Source organism: Lissotriton helveticus, chromosome 3_1 (assembly GCF_964261635.1).
Source record: "Lissotriton helveticus chromosome 3_1, aLisHel1.1, whole genome shotgun sequence".
In the NCBI taxonomy this organism is placed as follows: Eukaryota; Metazoa; Chordata; class Amphibia; order Caudata; family Salamandridae; genus Lissotriton; species Lissotriton helveticus.
The window spans coordinates 1480461074-1480484347 of record NC_136061.1 but is presented as its reverse complement, the minus strand read 5'-3'; the positions used below and the strand labels follow the sequence as shown (position 1 = coordinate 1480484347).

At 45.7% G+C, this 23274-nt stretch overlaps 1 protein-coding gene across 3 annotated transcripts in view; it reads right to left on the bottom strand.

The window, feature by feature from the left end:
- LOC144823528 (uncharacterized) overlaps positions 1-21739 on the bottom strand; it is a 457863-nt gene extending 436124 nt beyond the window's left edge. For all 3 annotated transcript variants that reach the window (XM_078682114.1, XM_078682116.1, XM_078682117.1), the window contains exon 1: positions 21512-21739. In XM_078682114.1, coding sequence (XP_078538240.1) covers positions 21512-21532 — 21 coding nt within the window. In that variant the 5' untranslated portion in view covers positions 21533-21739. The remainder of the gene's footprint in view (positions 1-21511) is intronic.
- Between the last annotated feature and the right edge of the window lie 1535 nt (positions 21740-23274).

The window sequence follows — 23274 nt, the reverse complement described above, 5'->3', positions numbered from 1 at the left end:
TTGTCAAAAAAAAACTTCCTCTGCCCCCTTAAGCTGATAGCCACTAATGAGAAATGCGAAGTAGGTGCAAACTTCTTCTCTGATAAAGTCACCAAAATTGATCAATCCTTCCTCTTAAATTCCTCCTTCCCCAACCCACCTCTTTTCTACGACATCGCTCATGAACTTCCATCCTCATCTAATCCTCCCCAGGTCCTCTCCAGTCTCTCATCCGTTACCTTCTCACCTGAATCCAACCCTTTTCTTCCCCAGCAACAAAAAAACAATGCCTCCTGGCATACTTTTCACACTGGCTCGGAACATGAAGTCTAGAACATCATCTCTAAGCTGAAACCATCCTCTCACACCAAAGACCCTATGCCCTCTAACCTTGTTCTAGACCTTAAAGATATCATTGCCCCTCTCTGGAGCACCATTATAAACTCATCCCTGACCACCAGGTTCCTGCCTCCCTCCAACTGGGTCAAATCACACCCATCCCCAAAAAATCAAAACGCAGATCCCAATAACCTCGACCTATCTCTAATCTCCCTCTTCTCTCCAAAGCCCTTGAAAAGTGTGCCCTGCTCCAACTGGATAAACACATCCACACGTTCGACCTCTTGGACTCACTGCAATCCGGCTTCAGAAAAGGATGCAGCACAGAATCAGCAATGCTCAATATAGTGGACGACATTCGTCACTTACTTGTCAATGGTGAGTCTTGCCTACTCATTCTCCTCGACCTCTCTGCTGCTTTCGATACTGTTAACCATTCTGCCTTACTTAACACTCTCAAAGCCCGCTTTGGCCGCAATGGCCTTGTCCTCAAATGGTTCACCTCCTTTCTCTAACACAGAACCCAACAAATCAAAATCGAGAACTGTCTTTCCAACCCCACTCCAGTCTCTCTCGGTGTCCCCCAGGGATCCATTCTCTCTCCCACGCTCTTCAACCTCTTCATGGAACCACTCACCCTCATTCTCAAACAAGCAGGAATCAATTACCACTTCTATGTCGACGACACTCAACTTTAATATAAGATTACATCCCACTCTGATGTCCTACACCTCAATGACACCTTGAACAAGATCCAATCATGGTTTCACCACAATCTTCTTAAACTAAACCCTAAAAAAACAAAAATCATTCTCTTTGCCCCTAAAAACAACCCTCTCCCCATACAAGACTGGATATCCGACCTTAGTGCCCTCAACTGCTCTCTCACCACTTCCAATTCAGTTAAATCCCTAGGCATTACCATTGATTATAGCCTTGCTCTTACCTCCCACATAAAAACCACCGCCAAAGGAGCGCTCTTCACTCTCCGACATCTCAAAAAAATGTAACCCTTCATTCCGGCCGATGACTGTTGTCCAATCGCTGGTCCTGTCTAGAATAGACTATGGTAACGCTATCCTCGCTGGAACACCTAAAGTCCATCTTGCACCTCTCAAATCTGTGCTCAACCTAGCTTCAAGACTCATCTTTGACTACAAACGATTTGAGAACATCTCCCCTGCACTTAAAACGCTCAAGTGGCTGCCCATCGAAGGCAGATCCACCTATAACATTGCATGTATCACGCACAAAGCACTTCACCAAAACTCCCCACATTACCTCTCGGACAAACTCCACAAAGCAGGCTGCACCCGACCGACAAGGAGTACCAACGGCCTCATACTTATTCCCCCTCTGCTAAAAGAGAAAAGCACACAGGCACGATCCTTCTCTGGAAACGCTCCTTCCATCTGGAACTCCCTGCCTAAAGACCTACGCTGTAACCCTTCCTGCATCAACTTCAAAAAAGACCTCAAATTATTCCTCCTCAACAAAAATTGGGGTCAATAATACCTATTTCAGACACCGTCTCCCGCTCTTCACCCCATCAGGCTCCCCTCTTTTGCCCTCCAACTCTCTCCCCTACCCTTTCTCCCTCCTATCTCCCCTCCCTCACGCTACTACTTCCCCTCCCCATGACCACCCTCCCTGCCCCTACCTTGAAGTATGACATCTAGCCTCTAGCACGGCCTCCCACTGATCTCCCACTGCCCTATTCCTCTAACTCCCATTCTCCGTTTCGCCCTCCTTTATCTTCTCTTTTTCGCCTCCTCACACCCACCCCAATCTAAGCACCCTCTGCCCAATCAGCTTATCATTGTACTCTTGTAAATAGCACTCATATTTATCTACCTTCCATGTTATATTGGTTCGTATGGAAATGTTTTTGACCAAATGTATCAATTCTCTACCTCCTTGCACTCCTGTAAAGCGCTCTGATACCTCTGGATTTAGCCAGCGCTTTATAAAACCTTTAAAATAAAATAAATAAATAAATAAATCCTTGCAAGGTAGGTAAAATGAGTACCGTTAAAATGCATTGATTGCAACAAACGCTGTTTGCGTTGAGAAGTGCTATGTAAAACAAGAAACAAAAAACCCGTCACTCACCCACAAGAAACCCATGTGTGACTGTGCGCCTTACAAATATAGGTTATGTATGAAAAAACACGTAGTCCTACATGTTACAGCAATGCAGGTTGTGTTTAATACAAACGTGTGGCGGGATGGATGAAAACACGTAAGCTTTGGGTTGAGGTAACGCAGGCTTTATTGATTTTAACAGACGCCTTCGCCTAGGCACGTTTCTATAATATGGTAGGGGTGATTCGCTGTCTCGACGCGCTGGGGAACTCCTCTCTTTCCTCTGGTCTAGGCCGGGTTTTCCTCCCTCCCGTAGAGTCCTGGGAGATGTAGTCGCCCTTGCTTCCGTATTGAGGGCCGGTCTCAGTGCACATGTAAAGAAAAGAAAGGCTCCGAGTAAAGGGCTCTGATTTACTCAGCGTGATAGGGGAAAGGGAGTGAGGAGACACACGTGAAAGAGCAATACGTCGTGTCGACAGTGCTGGTAGGGAATGGGGGATCAGTGCAGGGATGACGGCGTCGGGTGCTCTATGGAGGTTTACTACCTCTTCTACCCGCCCAGCCCACGATACGATCACGTACCTGGCGGAGCCACACTTCCCTTGAAGCGTGGCTAGGCGAAGCGCCTTGTCGTTGGCCTCCTGGCTCTGCACTCGCTGGCCTCGTCTCTTCGGTGGCTTCTCCTTCCGCCTCTCGCTGCTCTCGCTGTTCCCCGCTTGTTCCTCTCCTCGACTGCACGCCTCCTTCTCCTCTCCAGATCTCCTCGTCTTCTTCCGGTCGTGAACAACACTCTCTCTCGGTATAGCCGGCTTTTACGTCCGTGGAATCAGCCGACCAGGGGGCGTGTCCGACTCAAACTCCGTCCAGTTAAAGAAACAGTCCCCCTCCTGTTGCTGCTGCAGTGGAGAGAAAGAGGGCAACAGGCATTGAGGGGATGTTGAAGCAGAGGGAACCCCTTCCGCCCCCTGGTCACAAAACGTCAAAGTGGAACCAAGTCAGAAAATAAAAGCAAATGTTTCATTTGGGAAACAACACCCGGGAATATCCCAAACATTACAAAAAACATAAAACCAAATCGGCCTTATTACAACACACCGCAGCCAAAAAGCACCACCACCCCCCGCCTCTTCACAGGGAGGCAGAAGAATAGCGAGAAACCCTACCATGTAAGGGACAACGCTGGGAAGGAATTGGACTACGGCAGGGCTGGTTTTGCACCCTTTGTGACCGGGGATTAGACAGCCAGGACAAACGGCGGGCCACACCGGGCTGCGTTTGTCCCCTACCAGCAGCAGTAACCGTCATTGGGCCGGTGGGAGCAGTATAAGAAGAGCCTCCACCCTCTCCATCTACTCAAGCAGCGTTTTCTGGGGGGCTCCCAGCCGGCAGGAGCAGTGTAAAGCGAACCTACACCCCCTCCGAAGTAGCAGCGGTTCGCCTGCAGCGGATCGCTTTGATTAGCAGCATTGCGGGGGCAGCGTGTGCCGAGCCTGCACCCCCAAGACAACAGAAAACAACGGTGGAGCAACGGGCAAGCGGCAATGAACAGCTGGCCTTCACGCTACACAAGGCTCCTTTGGAAAGTGAAAGAGGGCGTCACCAGCCGCGTTGAGCCTGTTGAATTAAAGGGCCAGCGCATAACACAGCTTTGTTTGATCGTCACGGCGCACGGGGAAAAGAGTGAGCGAAGTTCCTTAATCATATAAAATAAATAAAAGAATGCGGGCAAGCAACTCAAAGGGTATTGATTTTGGGAGGGGGGTACAATGGCGCATGCGAGTAAGCAGCTGCTTTCTGTAGACGATAAAAAGTGGCTCCGGCGAGACGCAACAAGGGGAGGAGAATCAGCAGTGCGATGCAGGCTCCACGAAGATAAGAGCCCATCAAGAAGAAGGGAGGTGGGGGCATCCAGCGTTCTCGAAAGTCTCCAATTACAAAGGAAGACTACAGCGTGCTAAACAGACGCCACTGAAACAGATGGCACTGAAAGAAGTGCAAGCAGAGTGAAATAACACAGTAGTTAGCACCGCTGTATCGAGACTACACGGAAGTTAGGAAATCACCAACAGAAAAGGAGATACCAACAACACTAACACAACTAAGCCAGTAGCAAGCGAAAAGACAAATAACATGAAATTTAACCCAACATACAGATTACTTTATGTCTCGCTGAGACGGCGCATGCAGCGCATGCACTGCCAAGGCGAGACCTAAAAAGGGGTAGAGCCACACTTACAAGCGTAAGTTAACACAAAACAAACTGGATCAGTAACAGTAAATCTAGTAACGCACATGGCCAACCCCTGGTAGTGCAAGACTCACCCATAGAAATTAATGGAATTAGTAACTTAAATAAAATCCCATTGGAAATAATGTTAAATGCAATTATTTAAAATAGTTAAAAAAATATAGTTAATTATTTATAAATAGTAATTTTTAAATTTTATTGTAAAATATGTTAACGGTTTACATTTAACATATATTAATAATACACTGTATTAAAATATAAATAAATACTTTTATTAAATTCTATAGATCCATTTAATAATTATTAATGCATAAACATTCTGTTTTACTTTAGATGTTAGTTTTTTTAATTTAAAAATCTGAAAAATAATATCCATTTTATTTAATATATTAACATTAATTAAATATATATTTAAAATTAAGTTAACAGTGCTGTACCTTTTTCAAATGTAGTTTTACATTTACAATAATTATATAAATTCATTCAAATTAACATTCAGCAAAAAAAGATTTTTTTTCAGTTTAATAAACTTTTTTTCATTTTCCCTATACATTACCATAGGGATCTTCCACAGCTGGTTTGGAGATCTCCACTTTAAAAATATGCATTTTGAAGACAACCGCATTGCGGAGGCGTTCAGGGCATTCTATGCCACACTTTACAAGGCTGATCCGGCCTCAGATGCTGAGGCAGGGACTGCATACTTGGACGAAGCTAATGTCACAACCCTTAATGAGGCGAACGCCATGGCTCTAGATGCCCCCATACGATTGGAGGAAGTGGTCTCGGCCATTGTACGTCTCAAACCGCTTAAGGCACCGGGCCCAGATGGGTTCTCCATGGGCTTTTATAAATCCTTCTGCCCCCTCCTAGCTCCCATACTGACGAAACTATTCAAATATTTTCATGGCCCGGGATCGATCCCCCAAGAGATGCTGGAGGCAGATATTATAGTCCTGCCAAAACCAGGCAAGGACACATCCCGGATCTCACTCCTCAACCTCGACTTAAAACTCTTTACAGGGATTCTAGCCGCGAGACTGGGCCCTTGTCTTCCAGGTATAATAGAACCGGATCAGGCAGGCTTTATACCCTCCCATCAATGCGCTGACAACACCAAGCACCTGATGCACGTGATTGATAAAGCACACTATAACGCTGCGGAGGCGGCCCTTCTCTCAGTCGACGCCGAAAAAGCGTTCGACAGAGTGGACTGGATCCACCTAGACAGGACAATGGCGAGATTTGGTGTGGGTGATAGGTTCAGGGCTTGGGTGGCGAGTTGCTATGCGTCGCCCCAAGCAACGATCAAGGTGAACGGGACTAGCTCCAAATCGTTTGACATCCGACGAGGCACGAGGCAGAGCTGCCCGCTCTCGCCGCTGCTATTCGCCCTCTATATCGAACCTTTCGCCCAACATGTGCGAGACAACCAGGCCATCAAGGGCATCACATTTGGGGGCGCAGAACAAACTATAAGCCTGTACGCGAACAACATTTTAGTCGCCGTAGACAACCCTAGGGTCTCGATACCAGCATTTTTAGAGGAAATGGAGCGGTTCGGGAAGGTATCGGGCTTTAAAATGAACGTCGGGATATCAGTGATCCTTCCTCTTGGGAGTAATACCCGCCAGGCCAACAGAGGCTCGCTTCGACTGGGAGGGTTGTCCACGTAAATTGAGCTTCCATACCTGGGGATCGACTTAACGCCCACAACAGCCCAGACCGTTGAACTAAACTACACCAAGCTTCTCACGCGCATCCGAGGGGATATTCTGAGATGCCGACAGCAGCCGCTCTCCTGGCTGGGCCGGGTGGCCGCTGTCAAAATGTCCTTGCTATCAAAAGTGCTATACCTATTCCAGACCATCCCGGTCACCCCCCGATAGGTATGATTAAAAAACTACAAAACACTATTCAGCAATGCATTTGGGCCGTTAAACGTCCTAGGATGCGGCGCGACCTAATCGCGCGGGTTCCAGCGGAGGGAGGGCTAGGCGTGCCTGACTTGCAGCGATACTTCCGGGCAGCACAGCTACGATATCTCTTAGAATGGTCCAAGCCAACTTCGGAGAAACAATGGCTGTTTCAAGACAGGGCGATGGCGGGAATGCCGCTATGGAGGGTCCCATTCCTGGCACGCCCAGACAGGCCGGCATACATTAAAAAGTCTCCCATCACCAGAACGCTCCTCCAGGTGTGGGACGCGGTGGCGGTATCCAGAGACCTTACGTCCTTCCCATCACCGATGACACCCCTGCTCGACAACCCGGCGTTCCCGCCTGGGATGGCTCCTGGTTCCTTTCCGCAGTGGCCGAGTGTCGCGCGGCCGGGGACTTATTTGATCTCCAGGGCTTCATGACACTAGACGCTATAAAGGATGGGTACGCCATAGATAAGCCACAAAACTTCCAATATTTTCAGTTACAGCACTGGCTCACTCACAAAGATACACTCCCACATGTAGGCCGCTCTCTCACATCATACGAGATGTGGCTCTTAACCAAATCCACAGATAAAAGGGCGATTATGGATATGTATAAGCTGCTGACCCCCCCACCACCTGCCCCCCCCACCCAGTGACTAGATCTGCAGGGCAGAAACGATGGGAGCGAGAGCTGGGACGTGCGCTTTCGGATAAGGAATGGCAGGACATTTTCTACCTGGCGCACCACACGTCTCGCAACGTGGCCAGTCGGGAATCAGCGGTCAAGGTGGCCTATTACTGGCACCTGACTCCAGAGAGGTTGCACCAGAGTAACCCTAGTCGGGATCCCATGTGCTGGAGGGGATGCGGACACACAGGGACCATGCTTCACCTGCTGTGGGAGTGCCCAGAGGAAACACGAAAGATACCAAGGGTCTTTAAGAAAAGAGTCACTGCCAAATATTGGTATGTGGACTCACGAATACCTACTGGTTATTGCTGTGACATAGGAGAGAAAAACTTTACGTTAAAGTAAAGAAACCCATCAGCCCACCGATTGGTGAAGACTCATCATCTGGGTTTGTTTCCAAAGAATGATGCCCACTAGTCATTTTCTCATAATGTCTAATGAGGATGGCTAGAGTAGGGTCATCATCTAGAAGAAAGAAGATGAGTATGATATAGGCTGGTAGGGTAGTGTGCAGTGCTCAAAAAATGATAACAGTGTATTAAAAATGCCTGTTGTGATGTCTAAAGAACAAATTTAATAGAGATGACCATCAGAACGGCATGGTTAAAAGCAACGTGAAAATAGTATTTATAAAATATAACTATTGATCATAGATGAAAAAATGGTCGACATGTTTCAGCCCTTCCGGGCTTTCATCAGGACCTACGATATCCACTACTGTAACAATAATCACACCAAGTGAAAAAGAAGAAAAGAATAGACCTACCAATCGTATGGTCTTTTAATCCAATGCATCTCCTATGAAACATAACACAAACAAAGAATATATACATAGCGCAAAATCATTCTCAAGATTTGGTGCATTTACTATGTTATATTTGATGTGTCAATTATATTATCAAAAATCACTCACCTATCATTGTAGGGAGGAAAGGCCTCACCTTGCCTGGCACTCGCTCAGGTAAAAGGGGCCACGCACTGTAAGGAAATTTTAATAGAGAAGATGTAAACAATTTCTCATCTGTTTTGCTGTTATTTTGCACCTTTAACAAGAAAACACTGAGGGCAGAGAAGCAGGGTATGGAGTTTCGATCAGAGACTGTCAAGCAAATTAATCAGGCCTAAACATCCATGTAGTTTAAGTTCAGAAATAGACTGTTCTCAATCCAGCAGAGAGAGGCTGCCCTATACTGTGTGAAGCGCCTCTCAGCAAACCAGAACTGTCGCCAATCCGAACCATGCTATAGATATTAGGGTGTCATACCACTGAAAGTCTTGGGTGGTATCAAACGCATTAGAACTGCTACACGCCGCAATCACATACCTGTCCGTCGTTGCCCCGGTCTGGAAAAGAGCCGAGGGGAAGGTAGTGAGTATGCGTGCTGTGCTCATTTAAAAAGGAACCACTTCGGACCTTGTTGGAAACATGCTCCCTTTATTAGTCTTCTTTTGATAGGCTATTACGCGTTGTGTCTTCGCCTATGTTTGCATAGTAAAACACATACATTGAGGGAAGTGTAGTGATAGGTCCCTGCTGGCGGAACCGGAAATGAATCAAAACGTAAAGTCGGCTCTCACCCGAGCCCTTTTTCGATATACGGAGTCATTTCTGATAGGTAGAGACATTAAAAGCGATGTGGTGATAGGACGTCACTAGCATGAACGGAAATGAATTAGATCCTGATGTCAGTTTTCGCCATGCCCGTTTGCTTTGTGCAGGGTCATTTCTGATAGGCCGGAGCTTTATCGGAAACAAAACAATGTAACCGGAAGCTAATCCTGTTGTTGCATTGTAAATTCAAAATGACCGGGGAAAAAACCGCAACAAAACAAAACAAAAATAGAACTGAGCAAAGCGAGGTTCTAAAAAGATCAGCGTGTATCTTCTGCGCGCGTATACCAGATAAGCGCGTAATGACCAAAAGGAGCCATATAATATGAAGGTTTTTTTTTTAATGTACATCACCCTTCTAAAAAATGTATATTACCGTGAGGCGAGGGTGCAAAGAGGTGTAAGAGGCTGCTGTCCTGCCCATGTTTAACCTCAAAACAATGGAAGTATATTCGATACAAGATAACCTCATATTAATGCACAGGAATACAGATCAAAAGCTCATGTTGTTTATACAGCCATCATTTGTAGATTGCAAATATATACATTCTGAATGTAACTGTGAATAGCCTATATATTTACAGGCTGATGTTTATACAGTAATCATTAATAAAAGACAGACACACATGATGTACCAGTGCAATCCGCTTCTAAAAAGGATTATGTTTAGTGCAATCTGCAGCCCATCAAAAATCTTGATAAATAGTGACTCATAATCCCAATGATGTTCGTGACATACTAGGTTACAGCTGCAACCAAGGGATTTCGTCATTTAAACCTTCTGAGTCGCATTTAAGTCTGAAAACCCACTTCTGCTCTCTGATGTGTAAAAAGTGTGAAACGTCAGACACATGCGGAGGTATGAAGGGTTGTTCTAGTACCAACCACTCCAAATCTTCAGCAGAGTGTTTCATGCTTAAAAAATGCGATGTCATCCTGGTGGCCTGCCTGTTGCATCTGATGGTGCTTTTGTGTTCTTGTATCCTGAGTTTTATTTTCCTCGTGGTCATCCCTATATAGCGAAGGGCACAAGGACAGGTAATTTGATAAATGACCCTTTCACTGTTACAGTTTGTATGGTGTTTCAATTTCCATGGATATGCAGTGCCAATGTCAACTGACAATGTCTTCTTTGTCTGGGGGCACACTGAACATGTACCACAGGGATAGTGTCCCTGCACTGGCGGAAGGTTCCACAATCTGGATGGAGTTTCATGGATTGGGTATTTTGGTCTAGTATGGACCAATTCATCTTTTAAATTAGTACTCCTCTTGAAAGAAAAAAGGGGCAAAGGAATGTTATCCCCTGTACTGTTTAGAATGCGCCACTTCTGTCTAATGATCTTTTGTATCTTAGACGTAGCAGTGCTAAAAGTAGTCACACAGGCTAGTCTGTTCAGGGCTGGTTTCTCGACTGGAGGTGCAAGTAATGCCTCCCGGTGGTTGTTAGAGACTCTTTTGCAGGAATTCTTAATGAGTTTAATCGGGTATAGTCGCTGTTCTAGTTTCATGGAAAGATCTCTTGATTGTTTCAGGAAGTCAGGTTTCTCTGAGCAATTCCTACGGACCCTGAGAAATTGTCCGAAAGGGAGGTTTTTCCCTTAGGGACCGAGGATGGTGACTGTCAAACCTTAAAAGAGAGTTGCGTGACATGGGTTTTCGATAAAGACTGCTTGAAAGATGACTGTCTTTGGATGTCACTAGTAAATCCAGAAATGGAAGTTCAGTTTTACTGTATTCAACAGTAAATCTGAGGTATGGATTCTGGCTATTCAGCCATGAATGAAAAGCCAGTAATGACTCGCTGGTTCCTCGCCATACCACCAGAATGTCATCTATGTACCTCTTCCACAACACCGTCTGATGGAAGTACGGATTGTTGTGGTTGAGGACATGATGAGTTTCGAAATGATGGACATACAGATTCGCCAGACTGGGCGCAAATTTGCTGCCCATTGATGTCCCTGATGTTTGGAGATATATACAGTCCTCAAAACCAAAGAAATTCTCAGTCATTGCAATTCTCGCTAGATCCATAATGAAATGGATAGGTGTAATGCTATCATGTTCGATAGTAGCTAAGAGTTCTCGAATGGTCTGCAGAGTTTCCACTTGAGGTATACAAGTATACAGCGACTCTACATCGAAACTGACCAAGTAGTCTTGGACAGCGGCAAATTCTACTTCAGGTAACAGACGTAAAACATCTTGAGTGTCTTGAAGGTATGTAGGCATAGTCTTCACCAAAGGTGCTAGAAACACATCTACATCTATTAAAATTTCCTTACAGTGCGTGGCCCCTTTTACCTGAGCGAGTGCCAGGCAAGGTGAGGCCTTTCCTCCCTACAATGATGGGTGAGTGATTTTTGATAATATAATTGACACATCAAATATAACATAGTAAATGCACCAAATCTTGAGAATGATTTTGCACTATGTATATATTCTTTGTTTGTGTTATGTTTCATAGGAGATGCATTGGATTAAAAGACCATACGATTGGTAGGTCTATTCTTTTCTTCTTTTTCACTTGGTGTGATTATTGTTGCAGTAGTGGATATCGTAGGTCCTGATGAAAGCCCGGAAGGGCTGAAACATGTCGACCATTTTTTCATCTATGATCAATAGTTATATTTTATAAATACTATTTTCACGTTGCTTTTAACGATGCCGTTCTGATGGTCATCTCTATTAAATTTGTTCTTTAGACATCACAACAGGCATTTTTAATACACTGTTATCATTTTTTGAGCACTGCACACTACCCTACCAGCCTATATCATACTCATCTTCTTTCTTCTAGATGATGACCCTACTCTAGCCATCCTCATTAGACATTATGAGAAAATGACTAGTGGGCATCATTCTTTCGAAACAAACCCAGATGATGAGTCTTCACCAATCGGTGGGCTGATGGGTTTCTTTTCTTTAACGTAAAGTTTTTCTCTCCTATGTCACAGCAATAACCAGTAGGTATTCGTGAGTCCACATACCAATATTTGGCAGTGACTCTTTTCTTAAAGACCCTTGGTATCTTTCGTGTTTTTTCAAGTACTTCAGTTGGGGGACAAGATACAAGAAGGTCTCTAAAGATTTTCCCCTAGAACCCTTCTCCACATTTTTGTCTTTTTGGAGTGCCCAGAGGTACAGGAATACTGAGAGGTGGTGCTCCGGGATATAGACTTATATTTCGAGACAGAGATTCCCCGCTTCCCCGCGTATGCGATCCTGGGCCTGCCCAACAAACTCCCCTTCCCACTCAAGTCAATAAGAGGGAAACAAATGGGGCTGGCGATGGGGGCAGCGACACAACACATTCTTTCACTTTGGGGCACCTCACGGAAACCCACACACACGTGATGGCTCCACCGGCTATGGTATGTAATGGGGATGGAGCGCATACAAGCCTCTCTTACACAAACATCGGACACTTTTAGAGAAACATGGGCACCCTTGGTCTCTTTGCTGTCCCATGAATTCCATGAGCTTACATGCCCAAAATATCTCAACGTTCTTAGACTGGTGGATGAGTTTCATAAACCTCCAAGAGACAAGAAACAGAAGCCTTGTTAGGGGTCCAGTTGGATTCCAAGTGACTACTCAGCGGAACACACCTGAGGGGTGGGCGGGGGGAGGGGGGATGTTCAAGGGGGGGGCAGTTGGGGTTAGGGTGGACCTCGAGGGGGGGTTGGTTACAGGAGCTCTACTGTGCATTACTTTGATGGGTATCACCCTCGCCAGCATACATGGACACATGGCATTTACCCCCGGGGATCGGATTTCTGACGCTGGGTCAGACACAGGGGGCGAAAAAAGCATATCTGATTGTGATTGTCCTAATATCGCACTGTTATGCCTTACAAATAAAAATAAATTTGATCTAAAAAATATGTATTTTGTAGTACTACAAAATGTGCTACAAAATGCATTTTGTGAACAGGCCCCATCATGTTTACCTCACAGACATTGCTCACAATGTAGCAGCTATGACAAAAGTACCCTCTGAAAGTATAAGAATCAAAACCTGTCAGCATCGATTTTAAGGTTTAAAGTCTTGAATTGTATAGATCAGTGATACTCATTTACGGCCATGGGGCCGTATGAGACCCTCTTGACCGTTGCATGTGGTACCCTACTCAACATCAACACTGGACTCCACTCAGCAGGAACATTAAAAAGACGTTAAAAAATCAGGCAAGCATTTATGTAAAGGTTAATTTAAGTTAAAGAAAGAAAGTAACTATGGTGTCCTACACCAGTAAACTTTAGAAATAACTTCATTTTTAAGGACGTCTTCCAACAAAAGTGTAAAAGTATGATAGCCTGTTCAAAATTAAACAAGCATTTACAATGCAACGGTTTCGCTTGCTGCTATGTGCCTCTATTTCCATTGATGCTGACAATTTGAGATCACTAAAGAACAAGATGGTTTTTAGTGTTAAGACGTGTGTAAAAAACAGCTTTTGCATGATGTGCACCAGTGTTTTTTAACCTTAATCTTCCCGACGGCGCCTAGAGACCCTTACGGGTGATTGTTCGCGCTTTACAAATGTGGATTATTTAGCAGACATATATGTTGAACTGAAGGCCAGCTAAACAAGTCTCTGTCCAATTAAGATTGAAACACGATGTGCTGGTGGACTGTGCACTAAATTCTCGTTGAAAATTAAGAACAGTTGTTTTGCTGTAAGCAGTTGGCATAGCCAATAGGTTTCGCATTTGGGGCCTTATAAGTGGTTAGTCATGCAGCCCATTATCCTGGGCGCCCTGCCGTTTTGTAGAAATTACAATCAGACTCACGGTGTGGGATGGCTGATAGAGCAAAGGAAATGCAGACAACGGGAGGGGGCAGGAGCATGGTGAACACAACGGGAAGTGGGCGGGAGCATAGTGAACACGGCTGGAGGAGGACAGGAGCAAAGTAAAACAACAGGAAATTAGGAAACACATTTGTTTTTAGCTACACCTGTCATAAACTGCACAGTCCTTAGAAGGTCTTTATCTTTCACTGCTTTTCACTACAGTGTACTTCCGTATTTCCCTTACTATTTTTTCATTAAACATTTTCCTGTTTAAAAAAACGATTTTTTTTTAAACGTACCTGAAATGAAACGCGATATAAAAGCACAACCTCGATTTACCCAGGACTGGACGGCCACACAAACTCTCAAACTATTTGATTTGAAACCTCGGCTCAATGAAAGCTGCTGTTAAACTAATCCGCTGTGAAGTAATCTGTTTATCTTTGCACCGTCTGACGTGGAATCCGGAGTCAGGTGACACAGACCCTCAGTGCAGACCCCTTACATCTTCCACATACATCTTGGACTGCAGATTACTGTGGGGGTGCTGCATCTAAGTGACAGCAAGAGCTTTGAAAACAGTCTCTCAAGAAACGACATGGGGCAGCTTGGGATGTCTCCACTAACGGCAAAGCACAAGAAAACGTAACCCCTGCAGCATGAGATAGTCAAAGTCTGTGGGTTAATGCACCTGCTGTGGCAAACAGTGAACAGCTTCGGGCAGACCATAACGTGATTACCAACGATGTGGATATTGATCAAATTTCGATAACTGCGAGACAGTAGCAGTAAGCACCATGCATCTGTTGAGGCTTCACAAGAGAAGGCTCTTTCACCATGTGGCAGTCACAAACAAAGCAGGGCGCTGGGGTTGGTGTGCACATCTCGATCTCTTGATCTAACAGTGAGAAGTGACGACTGTGTGGGCAATATTGAGGCACTGACCTGGCAGCTCCGATTAGTACCGAACCGGGTCAGAGCCAACGGCGGCCGCCGGACAACACAGCAATAATTACAGAATGTCGAGGGCCAGGAAACAATAATAAAAAATGCATTAAAAAAATAAAATAAAAAAAGGAATCTCTCGAGGCAAGATGGCGAGACTCTCGAGGCAAGATGGCGAACGCTGTGGACGCTTGAGCAGACCTCTCTTGCCAGACCCTGTTCGTGAGTCCTCGGATGGAGTGGAGGAGTGGAATTCTGTTGCTGCTGCTGGCATTTTCTAAACGCGGACCTTACCTGGTGGCCGTTTTGCTGAACGGATTATTGGACTCTGATGCCGTTGTGGATACCGCTGTGTTTCTCTGCAGCGGAGCGGGTGCGGACTCGGCGTAGTCTCTGGGCGTTGCTCTTGCTGAGCTCGCGGCGCACCTGGAGGCCGTTTCTTGATTGTCCTGCAAAACCTTAGTGTTCTGCTGGGATGCCGCCGAAGGGCTCTCGCGGCAATCCCCGCGGACATGAGGAGGGAACGGCAGAGGCGGTGGAAAACTCTGGAGTGGCTGCACAGGTGAGGGGAAAGACGGTACAAAGTGGCAATAACAATTGTGCCTCGTATCAAGTCCAGGAACCTGCCTCTGCTGCCGGAACTAAGTCAAAGGGTGGTCAGATTGAAAAGGAAATACCCACACTTTTTGCCGGCATCAAAGAACAAGTCAGGTCCCGGGCCGCGCTGTGATTGGCTGACGTCACGGGGGTGTCCCGGGCCGGCAGCCAATCACAGCGCGGCCCGGGAATGACGTCACGGGGGTGTCCCGGGCCGGCAGCCAATCGCAGCGCGGCCCGGGACAAAGGGGCGGGGCTTAAAAAAAGCACCAGAAACGCCCCCGAATCGCGTTTTCTGGAGAAAGCGCGATTGACAGCCTCTGTCTCCCAATGGCTAGTCTCCATTTATGGAGCTAGCCAATTGGAAACAGAGGCTGTCCTAACCTCACTACTGAAAACAAAAGATTTCGATCTGGGAGGGGCTTCGCCCCTCGCCAGGTTTCGAAACCTAAAAAGAGTATATCATTAAAATACAGAACTGCTTCGCCTTAGTATTATTAGGTCATATTAGTGCATTGGGAAGTATTTATGTTTTTTTACAGTGATAGTAGTGCATTGGGAAGTATTTATGTTTTTTTACAGTGATAGTTTTCAAACGCTAATTTAGAAACTTTCACTGCTCCCCCGACAATGCCAACAATGCCAGTAGTGAACTAAGAGGCAAGTCGGTTTTTATGTGCACTCTTTGGGTGGCCTGTGTTTATATTACACATGATCAACATTATTGTTTACTAAATCAAACACAGGAGAAGGTTTTGTATCCACACTTCCTGAAGTCATGCATTTTAAGCTCTTCATATGCGATACAGAAGAAAAAGGAAGGAAAGTGAAATAAAACAATTGCCTGGGATCACACAATTTAGTTATGTGGAGAAGCTGGGATTAATCCCAAGCTTTTGGCTCTAATTGTGCATTTCAGGCAATAGATGTATATGTTTCACTTCACCTACACTCACCATACTGCCAATCTCCCCAACACATGCCACCACTCTGCTGGAATCAGTGGGGCCCTCGGTCACATCACAGACAAAACTTTGTGGCCCCTGGGAAAATGTTTGCGACCATGGTATAGATTCTTCTAAACCACATCTGCCTATAAGAAACGTAATGCACACTATTTCTCGGTGTGATTGATTCTTAATGGAAATGTGTGCTCCCCAAGACCCTGTAGTGTGAACTCACAAAACTGCAGCTAACGACTGGCACTTCTTCTACTGCAAGAAATGTGCCCATGTAGGTTTACTCTGCTGAACGCATCATTGCACACATTGGAGAAGTGTGGCTCACTGGTTAGAGGCGGCAGACCCTGAAGCAGAGGTCAGACCCGGGACCAGGGTTCAATTCCCGACGCAGCAGGGTCTTGAGCCGAAATATCCACGGACTCGATAATTCTCATTTCGGTGCCTACTCGAGTCACAGGTTCACACTCTGCAGCTCTGGGCATTAGCTTGCTTAATCTCCACTACGGCCCCCCCGCGGCGGGATGCCTGGCTTTCACCTTGGGGATGCCCAGTATGGGTATCTCACAGGGAAAAACCAGGACGGGTTCCCAAGGCAAGCGCCGAGATGACTACGGGTAATCGAGCGCTATATAAGAACGCATAATAATAATAATAATAATAATAATAATAATTTACCGCTGACTATTTCACACTTGGAGGAGGAAAGGACTGTGTTAGTAAAATGGTATTGTCGTACTTCTATATACAACAAAAAATGTTATTGTTTGTGAATGCAGTTTTGAATAAGGTCTGGTGAACGTTTATAGTTTTATTTTTTTAAACGGCTGTGTATTTTGGATACGCCTTGTCTCCCCAGTGTATAAATGTATGGAAAAATGGGAAATAGATAATAATAGCACATAATACGCCACATATTTGCATTTAATCAAACAAAATGACTCGTAGTTTGCCTTTTGTCACGTTGAACAATTTGCCCTTCATATTTCACCTAATGTACTGAACGCTACTACATAATCACCCGCCCCGCGTAATTCTGGGCATAATTCATTCCAAGTGACATGACTCAATCCTTGAGAGAGGGACACTGCACATGTGTTTCCCCCACCCCCAACCCCTGGCACCTCGGTGAGCTGTCCCGGAATATAAAGTGCATCAGTAAATATGATGAAACGTGAGGACATTCAATCCCATGACTTGTCCGGCCTGGGAAGACGGCGAGCGGCTCGCCATGCAGACCCGGTTTGAACGATAGCACCTTTCTTTGGATGTTAACTTATCCTATATCCATATCGGCGTTAGCCAAGTCCGGGCGGGTGTCTCAGGAGACCCCTGGTCCAGTCCGTGAGACTGGGTTCAAGTTGTGACTGAGGTGTCCCATCTGAAGCGGCCCATAATGAGGCACGCGGACCGTTCATGAAATAGTTCCACGAGGGCAACTGAATATGTCCTTTTGCCTCTTGGTGGGTCACAAAGGGCAGTCACAAACAGGATGCAGTTGGACATTCACATCCACTGGCACTGGCGCCACTGCACATGCTGTACTAGTGATGGCTGCAACACCGCTGATATGTCCTGTGGTTGCCAGTTCTACCGTCAGCACTAGGGGGCAACAGAGCGGCCTCAAGCCCCGAGTTAATGGAAGTGCGTAATTTGAAGACTGTACAGTGAAGTGATTGGTGTCAGAGCTTCCGCCCCCCCGCCTCCACCCCCAAGGAGCGTAGCAAAGGGGTTCCTAGTGCAAAGGAAAATGAGCCCCCGTCGTTCAGCACTGGTTGGGTAGTAAAACAATCTAATATTCAGGGTTCCGTGGTCCCGAGGACTCAGTTGCGGTGCCGCTGCACCATTGACAGTGCATCCCAGCACCCACAAACGACAGTACGGCCAGTGACGGGTGTGTTCTTCCCTACCTGTAATGGCATTCTGAGGGGTGGGGGGGAAACAGAGGCAGCCAACTCCTACGCTTGGATGGGACTGTAAGAAATGCTTGTGTTCCGCAGCAAACGTAGTGAGGTAAGTGATAATCACAGGCCCGTTTACACGCGGATTTGTGTAGCGCAGATAGTCTGCGCTGCGTCATAACGCCATGTGCACAACAGCAGCTCTTCACTTAGTCTTAGAGGGACAGCAGCACACGCCGTCAGAGAGAGCTGGACGCTGATTTAGTCACACAACCGTTTGTAATGATCAGACACTGTAACAATAACATTACTTTAATTCGGGATCTCAGGCATGGAGAGCAATGCTGACGTTCGAGCCCAGGATACACACGCATCTCAGCAGCAACGAGCGCTTCAGTGAGTGAACTATTGTCGCGAAGCTGTGGGCGTCCTGCCAGAAGGTGTTAGAGATTCATATGACAGGGTAGAGGGCCTGGAATTAAAACGAAAGCGAAAGAAGCGAGGAGCAGTAAAGAAAAACAGGGAGGGAGTATGTGGTGCTACGGCTAGAGCTGCTGACTTTGGAGCTGGGAACCAGGCTCGAGTCTCGGCGTCGGCTCAATGCCTGTGATTCTCAGCAAATCACTTAATCCCACCCTAGTGCCTAAAACAGAAAAACGCCCTTGTGTAATGCAACTGGTGCTTGTGGTAAGCACATCAATGCCTTCGGGTCGATTCGCTATATACAACAGCTAAACGCAGTATCAGCACTGGTCGCACGGCTGCTTTCAAAGCAAGCCACGAGTGGTGCGCGAGAGCACGTGCGCGCTTGTGTGAGGGAGCAGGCCATCTGTTTTGCATTATGGCGCACAAGTCTGGGCACGATAATGCAAAACAGATGTCGGCCGTGCGGGTAACCGCCACCAATAGGCCATGGGCGGTGCAAAGGCGGGACATGCACCTGCCTTTGCCCAATTGCATGCGAACAAAACTAAACCACACGCACAAGCACGTGGTCAGATTTCCAAAGCCCTTTTATTGTTTACATAAAGTCTCGCCAGAGCAGCGCATGCAAGCTGCTACAGGCCCGACCTAAAAAGAGGACATTAAAAAAAATGAATAGGAAAAAGACAAGTAGTGTGAGACTGAGTACCCACAAAACACAAGGGGAAGGAGAGGCGAGCGAAAATGAGCGCAAAAGACGAGAACTATGGCGGCTGACCAAAACAGAAGGGAGAGGGTCACAAAAAAAAACCTGATGATGTAACCTCAACACCAAAAAACACATAGGTAGTCCAGGTCCCAGCCATAGATGAATACACTCATCAATGGCTACTCTGTCACCATTCAGTGAATTGAGAGACCCAGCCACTGCAACATTCAGCTGGATATCATGGCTGGGAAGATTAAACAATTACTTCTGAGTCACCTGTGAGACTAGTGGCACTGCTACTTACATTTGCAGGAGTGCAACTTTGCCCAACACTGGTGGTGAACATGATTATGATAAAGGCTCCCCGTTGTCCATTTTACAGATAAACGCAGACAGAAAACAATGTGTTTTCTGCCGACATTTATTTTTAAAAGTGGATAAATACAGAAAATTGGGCTGCTTTTAAGTGACTCTCTGCGCGGTCTTTCATGAATTATAGTCCAGCAGATGGACAGCATGGGAAATTAAAAACAAGATGAAATTTCTTTAAATAATGGCATGTGTCAATATACATTTGTGGTATAATGCTAGTATTTACCAGTGGATGTATTGTTATGATATACTTGGCAGCTTAAATAGGTAAAACACAAGAGACATCAAAGTATGAGTGTGTGTCTATCAGTTAAATAAATATGGAAATGTACAGTTTTACAACTTCATTTATACCCAAAACAAATATGGATAAACACAGATTAAATGGCCCAAAAATAAATATGGATAAATTCAGACAAATATTTTAAAATACCATAAAACCAGGAGCCCTAATTATGATGCAGCCACAGAAGCCCTCAAAACCTACTTCAACCCTTAATTAAAGCCCAACTATGGAAGGTTCAAACTTCAACAAACCAAAGTGATTCACTTTACCTTTTTAATGAAGCTTCCCAAACTAGCCAGCACATGCACTGATGACAACCCACCAAAGGAGATCCGAGCACAGATCATTCAAGAGTGCACATCCTCATTGTTAAGAAGAGATCCAAATATGAAGCTGGATGCCATGCTCATATTAGTCAGGGCCCACAGGTTTTCAAACAGTTCAGTAGAGCAAATAGAAACAGCCTAACGAAAGTGTTGATTATCAGGGCCCAGACAAAGCACCACGAATACAAGAAGCGAAAAGCCCACCAACAACATAGGCAGGAAATGGTGCAAGGAACTTCACCTGCCACTGAAATATTCCACCTGAGGAAAGACATGCTCTGCGCGCAGGAAAAAACTATCAATTCGCATGAATCTGAGAAAGCAGAGGGGGTGCAAACAGTATAGTTGTACACATTAATCATTACGGATCATCTGGTTAAGAAACAAGCAGAATCAATTTGCATGTTGATAGCTCCTAGTGATTTTGATGTGGAAGTAGGGGACATCTTCACGTCATAAATAACTCGGTGGGGGGGGGGGGGTTGGGGCTCAACAGACAACCAAAGAGATATATATAGAGATAAGGGACGAAGGTCGCCACCCTCACTGACTCAGTAGTGTCAGTCAATGTTATGGACCACAATTCCAACTACTCAAACCACTGCCCAAGCTATACATCACACAGACAGGTCATATAGAGGGGGGGTACAAACCTATTCCTCTGACAAACGTTTTTGCTACAAAAGTACATAATGGCGTTTTGTTTTTGGCTGAATGAGTATTCCGTCGCAAGTTGCAACAGCGACAGACTACCCTCGCCACCAAACTGAAGGTCCGCTCGCCTGATCTAGACAGGCAGACCTTACGTATGTCACATTGGAAGATTACTCCGTCTATGTCGCCAACATATTCCTCCGAGCAACGGAGTAAGTGTCCTCTGGGGTTTGGCCATTCGACCACCCATCCGTTTTAGAGTTGGCGGTCGAATGGACGGTTTTCACTGCCAGGTAATAAACACCCCACCCTCTTTCTTCCCATTTACCTGCAGACTTCAAAAGGGCTGATGAGGACCTCGCATCCTAACACAATAAAAGGGACGACAAAAAAGTGCAAATAAACACAAAGTTGTCCCCTACGCGTCTGAAACACATGTGCCTACTTACAAGCCTGTGCTCTATGTTGGCGCCAAGCAGGAGCTCGTGTAAGGGCGGGTGATGTGAGGCGGAGTAAAGGAAATGTACAAGTCTACTCTCAGCCTCTTGACAAGCAGGGGCGTGTGGAATGTTTCTGTAAGAACCTGAGATGGGGAGTAAGAGATGAGGACCGCCAAAGGGCTAAACCAGAGACCGCTAACTAAATCCAAGGCTCACCGTATCTGAGTCCTCCCGCATGGTTCTGTTGATGTGCGCTGCTGCGGCTGAGATTACTGATCAGGGTATGCGTAATAACTTGAGAGGAAGGATGACTGTTTGAGGTCTCATGCAGGTAGGTACAAAGCCTCTCCTCTGCGTCTACAGGGAAATTCTAAATATTTCTACCGCTACTGAAATAAACCAAAGGCAGTCGCAGATCTTCAACACATGCGCCTATACAACTCTAATAGCGTGCTCAGTAGCGAGACGGGGGTCACCAAGCACTAGACCCACATCTCTCTCGCCAAGCAATCTCAAGAAAGAAACACTAGCCATAAAGACTTGCGCATTCACAAGCCTCATAAAACGCGCCTGTTCGGATTGGCTGAAAGCCTGCAGTCTATTGGTTGCTGCTGAAAATGTAAAACACGCGAGAAGCTTCACAAACACACCCATAAAAGTCAGGTCTCTGATGTGCGGTTTCGGTTTGTATTTCCTGACGTGTATCCTTGACTGTATCGTGCGTTGTCGGCCTCAGAAGCGGTGAAATAGCTTTAAGCTTTAGCCTTGCGTTAGTGTGTATTTTTGCTGGGACGTGGTGAGACTAAGGCAGACAATTCAATAGGAAATGAACGAGGAAAAGAAAAGGAGACCTCACCTTGAGACAAAAACGTTAAGGAAAGAAGGGAAATGCATGCGTAGAAAGCAGTGGCGCAACGAATCCTTAGAGAGCCACCCTGTAAGGAATGGTGAAGGGTCCCAATGCCACACATAAGCACAGACAGTTGTCACCCACCCTGAAAAGGTACTTCTTTTCTGAGCTTTGCATCCACAACATGAGCAGGAGTTACAGGGTAGTAATTCGTGCCTCATAACACAGTTAGCTATATGGTATGAACCTGATCTGCAATCAAACATGTATGACTTGATTTACATAATGGGAGTGTATTGGGTGGAAATCAAAGAAAAAGCAGTCAGAGCAGTAACCTAAAATTGAGAAGCCCTGTCATCTGGCATCCATTTTTTTGGGTCCTTATAGCCCTGGCAAGAAATAGCCCACAATTAGTGAGAAATCTCAGTGCATCAAGGACATTGGTTACGTTTTTGGTTTTTTTTAGAAATCGGACCCCCCCTCCTGCTTCGCCCCACCCTCCAATTGGAGACCTGTCCTTGGAGAACGCATGTACAATACACGTTCCACCATGGCATGGTGCACCTACTGTCACTTTTTTTTTTAAATGCGATTTTCTATAGCGCAAACTTTACCCGAAGGTGTCAGAGCGCTTTACATAAGAACCAGTTGCAAAACATATGGACTTAGAATTACATGCGTTACATAAAAGATACAAACAGAAAAAAATTGCAAATGTACAAGATGTAAAGTCACACAAGGAGGAGATACAAACAGAAAGGAAAATTGCAAATGTACAAGTAGTAAAGTCACTCAAGGAAGAGATACGAATGGATATAGTCTAAGAGTCACATAGGAATGGTAGATAGTACAAAGTTATACTGCATATACTAGTGATTAGAGTTATCTCTATATACATATATATTTGTAACAATGGATGTTGATGCTGGTGTAGTTAATTCTTTTTATAACAGGAACTGGCGAAGTTGGCCGCTGAGAAAGAGCTCGTCCTAGGAGCTCCCGGGTTGGGGTTTACCGATACGGTAATTTTTCCCCTGCTTACCGTTCCATCCGACCTCACATACCAATGGATTAACAACTGAATCACTCTGAATCACTTTCTGAAACAAGCATTGGCATAGCCAATAGG